The sequence below is a fragment of the Plecotus auritus genome (assembly GCF_963455305.1).
Source record: "Plecotus auritus genome assembly, chromosome: X".
Classification (NCBI taxonomy): Eukaryota; Metazoa; Chordata; class Mammalia; order Chiroptera; family Vespertilionidae; genus Plecotus; species Plecotus auritus.
This window is the reverse complement of record NC_137784.1, coordinates 133,852,571-133,864,270: the sequence shown is the minus strand read 5'-3', so window position 1 is coordinate 133,864,270 and position 11,700 is coordinate 133,852,571. Positions and strand designations below refer to the sequence as shown.

General features: G+C 42.4%; 1 protein-coding gene across 1 annotated transcript; it reads right to left on the bottom strand.

The window, feature by feature from the left end:
• Positions 1 to 2,492: 2,492 nt before the first annotated feature.
• Positions 2,493 to 10,663, bottom strand: SPRY3 (sprouty RTK signaling antagonist 3). The gene is made up of 2 exons (XM_080653714.1): positions 10,528 to 10,663; positions 2,493 to 5,012 (listed from the first exon to the last, which is right to left on the bottom strand). The coding sequence occupies exon 2, from the start codon at positions 4,907 to 4,909 to the stop codon at positions 4,043 to 4,045; it is 867 nt and encodes a 288-aa protein (XP_080509840.1). The 5' UTR covers positions 4,910 to 5,012; positions 10,528 to 10,663; the 3' UTR covers positions 2,493 to 4,042.
• Between the last annotated feature and the right edge of the window lie 1,037 nt (positions 10,664 to 11,700).

Genomic DNA, 11,700 nt, shown 5'->3' with positions numbered 1-11,700 from the left:
GGGGAAAAGGTAGAGTATTATACTGTCCAATGGTCATCAGTGGATTGCTTACATTTGAATGAGAAGAATGCACTCAATGTTAACAGCTCCAACCAATCTCAAGTTTCAAAAATAGTTTTAGTTCTACTTTCTGCAGAAAAATACCATTAGGTTTCCCAGGTCTATAAAGAGAAGGCCAAATAAACTCTTACCCTTTCTGTCACAAGTGAAAATACTTCTCTACTAGCTCTACAACATAAGCTGTCTGAGAAATGGCAACTGACTGCAAGCATATTTTCAAAGGGAGTAGTGAAAAAGTTTGTAATGTCACCATGTCTGGAAGCAAGACAGTTAAGATATGATGTCCATAACTATTGCTTCACTCTTAACATAGGAGCACATTTGTTTCAGATCTTAGGCTGGAGGTGGACTGGAGTTAGGGAAATGACTGTATACCATTGGAGGCTTGTTATACCAGCAGAGTTTACATCATGCTCCAGACTTCTATACCTGACTCTGGAGCATAGACTCAGGAGTCAGACAGCATAGGTTCAAATCTTAGTTCAACCATTTACAAGCTTTGTTACCTTTTGCAAGTCACTTAGCCTCTCTGTGTTCCAGTTTTCTCATCTGTAAAATGGCTATCGTAACAGTATCTACATCATAGAATTATTGTGAGCATTAAATTAGCTAATATTGGTAATGTGCTTAAGATCATGCTTAGCACATAGTAAGCACTATGGAAGTGTTCACTACATTTATTATAGCTATCGTGATGAGGGAAGATGGGCTGGAACCAAAGAAAAACTCTTGGCTAAAGCCATATGAAATGTATCAAGGGACCAATATGTAGAAAGCAGTAGAGTTAGGGGGTAACAGATGACTTAACTGCAAAAAAATGCTAAGCAGGAAACACCCTCTAAATATTCTTGTTTATACAGTACATGACACAAAGTCGAAAAATAATGAAAACAGAGCCTCTCTGCAGGATTTAGAGTTCTTTCGTATATATTTTAAATATACATGTGCAATACATTAAAATATATAGAGATGTGTGAATATATATATTTACAAAGGTTATATATATATATATATATATATATATATATATATATATATATATCACAGAAGGGATACATATGCACACTCACTCACACGTCCGTGCGCGTACCCCAACAGGACCCATCTATACGTAAACCAGATGCAGTCCACATCAGGCCAACTTGGACACAAGTGAAAGCCCTGACTCAGCAGCAGATTGCAGATTGCAACTGCATTTGAGTAACCCTTCAGTTTCTTCTACCAAGTGTAAGGCCATTTAGAAACACACTGAGAAGAGCTCATCTGGGTATATGGCAGAGCCCAGGGCCCCTCTGGCAGTGCACAATTTGCCTGAGTAAGGACTGCAGGATTGGGTTATCAAGGAGCTATCAAGGAGGAGGGACTTGCATTGCTTTGGGCCCTGAAACTAATAAGCAAACATCCATAGAATAACATTAGCTCCAGGAACAAAGCACTAGTGTCATAGAATCCTTATATATCTCAGCACTAAGCAAATATCAGGCAGAAGCGGAGAGAAGTGTGTGTTGCTACTCATCACCATCCAGCTTGACCCAGAGAACTGGGCACAGCTTTTAAGGGTATATAAGTTCAAAGTTCAATCAGGCAAATTTATAAGATTAACAAAAAAAAGTACTTAAAAATTAAAGGATCTGAAAGCAACATAAGAGGTTACAGGTATTGGTTTGGGTTTATAAATTTTCCAAGAAGCCAAACCTTATATATGGCACCATTTGCAGCAATATCATTAACATTATTAATAATCATCATAACATATTTATATATACAAAAATAGAGCAAAGCAATTCTAGAAGAGGAGGTGAACATGAAGGCGTGGAGCTGTGCGCAACCCAAATGTCAGTACACTTCAGGAAGATTCAGAACCAACAATGACTGAGTGGCACATATTTCTATAGTACACATCCAACAGGGGGACACAGATGTTCCCTTCTTTTTCGTCCCCCCGTGTATGACTATACATCTCTCCCTACCTCTCCACCCTGCGATACACATCCATGCACACTTTCAAAGAGATGATATATAAAGTTAGAGTCTGGAAGTCTTAAACTAAGTTGGAGCACCTTCATTTCAAGCAAGTGCCCTCAATCTCTGAATTCTGTAGTGTTGGATTCACTTACAGAGGGAAACTGCATCTAGTTCTTGCGTCTTTTAGCATCAGTCTTTCGGAGCCTGCCATCACTACTGCAGCCGTTTTCGATCCAAAGGTATTCACAGCACAGGCTCTCGGTACTTTGAAAAAGAGAAGTCAGTTCTCTGTATCATACACCCTTTTCGTCTCAGTTTTCCATTGTTGCTGAAATTTAGGTTCTCAGGCAACTGTCATTGTAAAGTCAGGAGTAAGCACAGTGTGTGCAGCAAAAGGAGGCGCGATGGCAAAGATACAGCTTGGTTAGGACTTCCTTAAAAGTTTTTTTTTTTTTAATTTTCCACACGAGCTTCTACAAGGTGACAGAGCCAAAGGTGATGTCCACTGGGGGTAGCCCCAACACCTGGTAGTTAATTAGCTACCCACCTTGCACTGTATAAAGATCACCACACTAACTTGGCATGGTTCCTGAAAATTGAATGGGAATGGCTTTCTGTCATTGTTAATAGAGCCCTCAGAGAAAAGTCCCATGACTTAACATGGAACAGGGTAGAGAAAATGGAACTAGGAGTCAGAAGGCCTGCATTCCAGTCCCAACTCTGCTATTAACTCAGTGTGTGGCCTTGAGCAAATTCCCTTCCTATCTCCAGGTCTCAGTTTTCCCATCTGTAAAATAAGGGCATTAAACTAGATTAACTGTTAAGATTCCTTCCAGCTCTACAGTTTTATGACTTTTGATGTCCATTATTAAGGCCTGAGCCATGCAGTCTCAGGGCAGTTAGCTTCTAAGAGAGAACAGACCTCTTTGATATCCTTTGCTTTGTTCATTTAGCTATAAAGCACGTCTGCCTTTGGCACTTGGGTCAGACATACGAAGTTATGAGCATCCTGATTTACTATCCTACTCAGCATGCTAGTGGAATCTGTCAGTACTATAAGTTCATTATTGGGAAAGGGAGTAAAACTCCAACCAATTAAACCTGGAAATGTAAGATACTTTTGCTTCATATGCTCACAAACCGGTTAAGTGTGGTTATGAGTGCACACACACGTCAGGATATAGACTATTGCTAGTGATCAGTCCATTACAGTAATCCATTTCCCTTAATGAAAATTAGTAAATAGTATAGCATAGCAAAGTTTGGCGTCAAAGGAAACACCTACGGAAAAACAGCACTTTGGGATGTGTTAGAGAAAGAGGGACAGGTAGAGAGAGCAAAGACAGATCAAACAAGACAGAAATACAAGCAGAGAAAGGATTAGACTGAGAGAGAGAGAGGGAAGGAAGGAGTAAAAACAGGGAGGGAGACAGACGAAAAGAGGGAAAGCTGAGTGGGTGAGAATGAAGGGGGAAGGAGTCCAGAACAGAGTGATGAAAGAAGAGGAGAGAGGAGAAAAAGAAGACTAAAGAAGAGAAGGGCACTCAACAGGGAGAAAGGGTCAGATTCCCTGGAATAGTGAATGTTGTTCCACATGGGCCTGTGAAAACCATCTAGAAGAAAGCTTTCAAAGGCACAGTGGAAAGCAGAGTGACGCTCAGAGCCTGCATCGAGAGGCTTTGCATTGGGGAGCCCCTAAACCTCCACGTTGCTGGCTCTGCCAGTCCTCAGTGTTCAAATCTCATGCCGATATATCACCTGAATTTGTCATGACAGCCATAAGGGCTGAGATGGTGGGGTGCGAAAAGGTTGGAGAGGAGTGGGGTAGATACTGTGAGAAAGAACAAGGCATCCTGCACCAGGATGTACTTGGCCATTCCCCTGACACTGCAGGAACAAAACTGGTGAGGCCCTAGCTTTGGCTACTTTACTCCTCCTTCCCCTCTTCAAAGATGAGGCGTTTGCATTACTGATGGGGGCTAGAAGGAGAAAGCTCTGGATCCATTTGGTGAGGAGGTCATACAGACTTCTCCTGGGCCTTGGGGAAGGGCGCACTACCAGAAGAGATTTTTCTGCACACAGTGTTGGTGTGCCTCTTACAGCGGCAGCCTGGTCGCCGGAGGCTATCATAGCCCTGCTGGCAGAGATGGAGGCATCCACGGGTAGGCAGGTAGCAGCACAGGCAGGGTAAGAAGAGGGAGATGAGGCTCATGGCTGCCCAGCGGACAAAGCAAGAGCTAGGCCCACAGGAGCAGGGCTCATCAGCGCAGTTGTCTTCATCATCAGTGGAGCAGTGGTAGAAGAGGCCCTTAACACAGCAGAGACAAGTGCCATAATCGAGGAGGCTCTCGGCAGAGCAAAGGCAACGCTGGTTGCACAGCCAGCAGGAGGGGAGAGGGCGAGATGCTGTGCAGAGGACACATTTGCAGCGCCCACACTCCTCACAGATGAAGAGGTGCTCACTGGGGTGCATTGCAGATTGCTCATCTTCTCCCTTCAGAGCACCATCAACCTTCGGGTGGGCCCCTGTTCCAGGCTGGGTTCGGATGATGGACTGGCCTGAAGGTGAGGGTGTAATGCTGGCCAGGAGCCTTTGATCAGAGGCAGTGGTGCTATGGGACATTGAGCTGGCAATGCTAGATTGGCTCAGATGCTGAGGCAAGGGCTGCAATTGATGGCACTGGCTGAGACTGCGGGGGAGAGCAGTAGGCATGGTAGCCAAGGACCAATCAGATTTGTGGGTTTGCACAATAAGGGAAGGGCTGGAGAGGGCCTGTTTACAGGGGGCTGGAGGCCGGTCCACATAATCATTGCTAGCATGAGTAGAGCGCAGCTGTTCAATAGGCAGGATTTGTTGGAAGTCATCTGTCACTGCAGCATCCATTTTGCCTTGATTCTTGAGTTCTGAGTGGCTTTGGGTCAGGATGGCACTTACGGTGATAAAGAGCCCTTGTATTTACATAGACCTTAGGGAACATCAGAAAATCCTAGGAGAGAAGAAATAGAAACAATTAATGAGAACACACAGGCATGAGTACTTTGCAGGGAACCTATAAAGCTCAGGCCCTATCACCACCACTACCTTGGATCACTTTACGGTAGATTTCATGTTACATATTTATTCTGTAATGACCTCACCTACCTCTTTATAGGCAAGTCTGATCTTCCCATTCAGACTATAAAACACTTTGGGAGCAAAAATCGGATCATTGATTTCTTTTGTATTCCATCATATGACTAGGGTCACAGGAGCAGCTAGCTCATTCAGATGTTTGCTAACAGAGAAATCTAGGCCTTAAAATTCTGATAAAAATGGACCCCAATTTCAAACATAAAGGCACTCCCTGAAGCAATGCTGATGTCAAAGAGAAAGCCTCAAAAGTCTTCTGTGAATTTTTATATATAAATTCTCCTTTCATTGAAATTTGTGAGAAGCATAAATAAACAAGTGAGAAATGACATTGCTTGATTCAATGGATAGAGGCAAGCAAGCAAGATGCAATAATGGCAGAGATGTGGCAGAGATGCAGAGGGCAGAGATTAGGCTATCTGCAGGATAATAGGAAAAATGGCTTCCCAGGAGGAAAGGATGCCAAGACTAATCATCCTACAGCTCTCCTCATCTTATAGGCTGATTTAACTTATTGAGGAGGTAATTCTTTCTAAATGGCAGTGTGGCTCCACAATCAATATATATATATATATATATATATATATATATATATATATATATATATATGTAACACTGGGGCTGAAAGAACCATACAAGATGAGCCCTGAATTATTTTAAATATCACCTATGATTATACTTATTACCGCCCTAAATCAAGTTTTATTGATGGGATTTACTTGGCAGAATCTGCTTGGAGTACTTTTCTCTATCTTTACCTTACACAATACAATAAACTGGCTTTCTTAAAGAACAGCAATGTTCTTATATCAGATTTAAGCTAAGAAAGCATGTGCTGTTTCTCCATTTTACTACAATCCAGAATAGTTGGTGGCTATTCCCTGAAGGATTTGATTGAGCCTAGTATTGTTAATGGTGACCATGAGGAAAACAGTGTACACATAGCAGTTTACTGTATTGCACCACCGGAAGACTGAACAGCCAAAAAGGTGCACACAAGGAAACCTAAACAGAAATCTAAGAGTCATCCTGGAGGCATTAGGGCCTAGGAAACAACATCATGAACAAAGTACATATTTGAAATCCATCAGATTTCAGCCGTCTCAAAATAGATTGATTACTCACACTACTGTATGGGATGGAAAGCTTGAATGAGTAATAGAATGAACAAGTGAAAGAGCATAGTGCTTGATTAGGCTTCCATAAGCAAGCAAACGTGATACTGAAATATGCCCAAAGTTCAATAACAGGAAAAATAAGGATGCAGTTCATAAAGGACTCAGTGGCTAATAATATGACCAGCCTCATTGCCTTTTGAGGCTATATCCCCATGCAAACCTGTTTAGTTGAATTTACATCTGTTCATTTTTTGAAAAGAAGATTTAATTTGGTTAAAAATAACTTTTCTGGCACATAACATCACAGAACCAGTGTGAGTTGTTTCAGTGTTATTTAATGCAACACAGAGAATGCAGATAAACATTATGGAGAGTCTAAGACAAATATCTGTATAACTTTTGTCAAATCACTTGCTTTGCTTGGACCACAGTTTCACTATCTATATAATTATAGGGATGGACTAGGTGATTCTGAAGGACTGTGCCCCATTATTGTTTATGATTATATAACTACATCATTTGACAAAAGACTTATCTTTGTCTACACTTTCTACATCTTCAATCCTTGAGGGAAAACTAAGCAACATGGCCTTGTTTATATATTTGGACATTCAAAGGCAAAATTCTCTTGTATTCACTTGGACTCACAGCCTCCTCAAGCCTCGCACCTCTACCTTTGTTGTATCTTTATTAAGATTCATAATCTCAGCATTAGAAAAGAACAGGTCGTTTTCATTTGAACACTCAAATAAACAAGGACACATTGTTCAGCTGACTTGCAGGGTATGTGGATGTAGGAGCTATGGGTTGGGAAGAATCTTTTGACAAACTTATAAGAAATAGATTTGTTCACCATTGATCAGGCAAAGAAGGTGTGGGGCCCTTCAAGTCCTTTACACTGTAAGAACAACATACACTCTGGATTCATTAGACTCGTTGGCTTCCCAAAGGAAACCAGATTCAAAACATACTGAAAATTCCAAGAATCAGTGACTCAAAGGAAGGCACACAAGGTCTCAAAGCTACAGAAAATTATCATATGGGATTCCAGGGTTGTCACCAGGTTTCTCAGGGACATGACCAGAAGGTTGAAAGCTTGGGGAATATAGGTCATAATAGAAATGACTCAGAACCATGTCCAAAGGGATCCTGTCTGGGCAGAAGAAGGGCATGTGGTGTTTAGGTTGAAAAAGTGTATTTGGATATTGATTAGATTGCTGCAAGATTGAGGAGTTGAGATAATTGGTTAAATGATTAAAGGAAGCTTTGGGCATCAATCTAGGATGATGAGGTACTACTGTCTTGATTATAGGTAAGCGGATTGACAGGATACATTCAGAAGGTTTCTTCTTGCCCTGTAAAACCTTTTTTTAGAATGGACCATGGAAGATCTGCAATACGGTGGGCAGTAGGACCTGGGTAAATTCAGGGTGTTGAGTAGGATAAAACAGGATTGGATGACAATAAATTGTTTGCCATTCTGGACGTGCTGAATCCGATCTGAGCTAACAGGATGAACTGAAATAGATACTGTAGGGGAAGGTAAGGGGGAAAAAAAGTGTTGAGAAACGAATAGGCAAGAGACTGTTTGCAGTACCTAGATTAGATGAAAAACTACGACTACATGCATGTTTATGATTTAGAAATACACCCATTAAAGGCCCATTCATTGTGAGCAGCAACAGTTAAGAAACTGACTATGCTGTTGGTCAATTGCATTTTCTAGTAAATGAGAGACAGAACATACATATCACATATTATTAAGTAGGAGCCAAGGTGATTAAAAGTCTTGGCTGTACATTGATGGGATCTAGTGATTTCTGTCACGTAGTGCCTCTGCAGTAATGAATGATGCATTGTAAACCCACTCCCATCTCAGTCCCTCTGGCCAGGTGCTCATAGCTTTCTCAACAGTTTTTCTGTAGCCCTGAAATTTGCTATGTTCAACCTAAACAGAAATTCCTTTTCTTATGTCAATTTAGGGACTAGAAAGCTAAATCCATTCAAGAAATTCTGCTTGTTAATGAAAGAAAAAAATGTACTTTCTCCTTAGAACCTAAAATCTGCCATGTTGAGACTAAAGTTGAAAACTTTCCTATCTAAAGCCCTTCTATGCTAACACCTTAAGACAGTTCTGATTTCTATGATAAATCCTTTCTGATACAATATGATTCATCCTCAATTTCAAAGAAGCGGGGGGCAGAGAAGAAGGAGAGCCTGGCTCCTGTTTGCTCCCACTCCCTTGGGTTCAATGCTGTTTTGTGCCTTACTGTGTAACGGCTCTGGGGTGTGTTGCCTTTTTCTGTGCTCTGCTGTTATATACACTCCTTCTCAGAATAACTGAAAGCAAACATAGGGGGAATTTCTGCTATGGCTTTATATGTTTTCTTAGTTCTACTGTTCCAAAGTCTGCTCTCTCAAAATCCCTCTCTGTGCAAAAGCATTTGCATCTCTATCACAGCACTCCCCCCTTACAAATACCAAGTTGTATATAGTTTACATTACTAACCTCTCAGCCACTGACTGGGCCTCACTCCTACCGCATACATCTTGCTGGAGCTGCCAGGTTCTCACCACATTTAACTCTTAACTTGTCACTTTGCTCCCCTAGTCCTATTCATGACTTTAATCGTTTCATTAAGAATCATAGCCATTTCTTTCAAACCAGGGAGTCTTGCAGTTTTAAGACCTTGCATTTTTAAAGATCTAGGTGTTTTAGTGATGAGCAATACAGGAAAATGTTAATATCAAATGCATCCACACGCCTCTAATCCTGAAGAAAATGATAGTTGTTCATTTTAAGAAGTAAAAAAATCTTCCTTTGGACCCCAAATCATGTTATAGGAGACACGAAACTTAAGATCTAGTCCTAGCTCTAGCTCTGCTTTGCTGTGTGACTATGGGCAAGTGACTTTTGTTCCAGGCCTCAGTTTCTTCATCTGCAAAACGAGGGGATACCAAAGGAAGGCTGTAAAAGCCCCTTCTTTTCCCGATGCTCTCAATTTTTTGTGCTGGCTTTTTAGGTTGCGTTTCTCTGTCTCAAAGGTCTTTCATGAAGAATTAGTCTCCCTTCCTTTAAATTCTTTCCTTTCTCACTACTCAGCTCCTCAACGCTGAATAAAATACCTTCAAATCCAAGTCACTCAGATCACTATCGTGATTGTTTCACAGCTAGAGAGAGCAAAAACCAGAACACACATACACACAAAATGTGTAGAATATTACAGTAAAGTCTTAGTAAATGTTTACTTAGAGGTACAGGGGGAAGACTAATACTTCCTTGTGGATAAACTGCTAGCCTGTTCCTTATTTGTATGCATGTATGCTGCTCACTTGTTGGGAACATGATTTAACACCTGGTAGATCTAAATTCATGTGATAGCCCATTAGGTTACAGTGAAGTTTTAATGCACCCAGAAAAGCAACAGTAGTTTGCATTTCAAAATAGATTTTCTGTTTAAGAGTTCAAGGTCTGTTTTCTGTTCATCCGACTTGGTTTGCAGCATGCAGAGGTGAGTGATCATTATAATCAGAAGAATGGAGAGGACTGGAAATCACGGCCCGAGGTCCTATCGAATGCCTATTGGCTAACTAGACATGCTCACAGGTTCTCACTTTGGACAACATTTCCATATGCCACATAGAGACATGTGCCCATACCCCCAGGCATGGATCCAGAGATTTCTAAATCATTGCTCTGACTCAATGTAAGTAGGGGGTTATGCCGTGTCAGCTTGCGCCATTTCTACCCAGGGCAAGGTGATGTGATGAAATCTGAACGATGCACAGCCCAGACTTGTGAGCCAATAGCTGACTAGCCCCACGCTGACAGGATACCCGCTGGGCAGCCAGACTGGCCTCAGCATGGGCTCTCCCTACATCCTCAGTTTGCGTGTTTAGGCTGCGCTATAAGGGACTCAGGCAAGCATCAAAATGCATGGAAAGGTCAACAGGCTAGAAACGAAATTGACATTTGGCCACAAAAGGGTTATTTTGAAGTTCCATTTTGATTTATAAATATCCAGTAAGAATAGTGTTCTGCAGGAGCCGATTCATTGAAATCTCATTTAAATGGTTTTCATTTCATTTTACCCACGCGCTTGCGTTTGTGCTCGTGCACACGCGTGCGCACACACACACACACACACGAACACACACACACACACACACACACACAGACGATGGCTGGAATGAATGGCAATCTGTGCATAGAAAGAATTCTGGGGTCCTTAAGATCTAATCGGTATGCCTTACCTTGAGGGAAGGATCTATCCATGCTGAGAAAAGCAGAAGAATTAATGCCCCATCTGGCTCAAAAGACCTCTTCTGAGTCTTTAGGCTTCTCCAACCTCTTTTCAGAAAGTCTTGAATGAAAACTCCTTCACCGGCAGTGGAGCCAGAAACAGAGATAGTTCTGTCTCGGTCTGGTTGGTCTTTCTGACACAGCAGAGAAAACGGAAAGGAAAAAAAAAAACGGTGGTGGGGGGAGGAGAGTCAGACCTGTAGTGGCAGATACTTTGTATAGATTTTCCTTGCAGATCTAAATCTTGATGCACGTATTCCCCAAAGAAAGCTCAGCAGGGTAAGTTGTTCGCCTCCTCCTCCTCTTCTTTCTCCTCCTCCTTCTCCTATTTCTCCTCCTCCTCCTCCTCCGCCTCTTTCTCCTCCCCCTTCTCCCCCTCCTCCTCTTTCTTTTTCCCCTCCTCCTCCAGCGTTTTCCTTCCCCTCCTCTTCCCCTCCCCCTTCCCTCCTCCCCTTCCCTCCTCCCCTTCCTCCTCCTTTACCTCCTCCCCCTCCTCTTCTGCCTCCGCCTCCACCTCCGCCTCTGTCTCCTCCAATCTGACAGATGAACCGAAGCTGCAGAAACTGCAGTTGTAGACACAGGGTATCTCAACAGAGCAATAGATACCGATAGTGTGTGATTATTTATATAGCGCAGGGTGTGTTGGTATATAATCTGCAGAGAGCAGGGGGGGAGGGAAGGGAGGCGAGATTGCAGTGCGTTCAGCTGAGCTAGCTGGCTGTTTTGTGAATGTAGATGATTTCTGGAGGTCTTGTGAATGGGTTAGAGGGGAGGAGGGGAGGGGAGGGATTTATTGCTCCTTGTTATAATTTCTTTCTCTCCCTCTCTCAGTGTCGTTTGTTTTCCCGGAGCTGTAGCTCTTAATGCTTGGCTAAGTGGCGTCATCCAGTTGAAATTGAATCGACCCATTAGAACTCCCCATAGGAATCTCTGTATCCGGTCCCTGGGTAATGACTGAAACAGGATTTAAAGGGGAATGGGGGCGGGGTGGAGAGTAACAATTTTAAGGAGGCCTTATTTAAATATCTCTGCCAGCCACAGTCCTACAGAGCCACTCAGCCCTTGCTGAGTGATTGCAGCTTCAATCAGATGGAGACAGAGCTTCTCCTTTGTTTAAGGGTTTC

Coding starts and splice junctions, on each gene's coding strand:
- SPRY3 (XM_080653714.1), bottom strand. CDS start 4,909: ATGGATGCTGCAGTGACAGATGACTTCCAACAAATCCTGCCTATTGAA.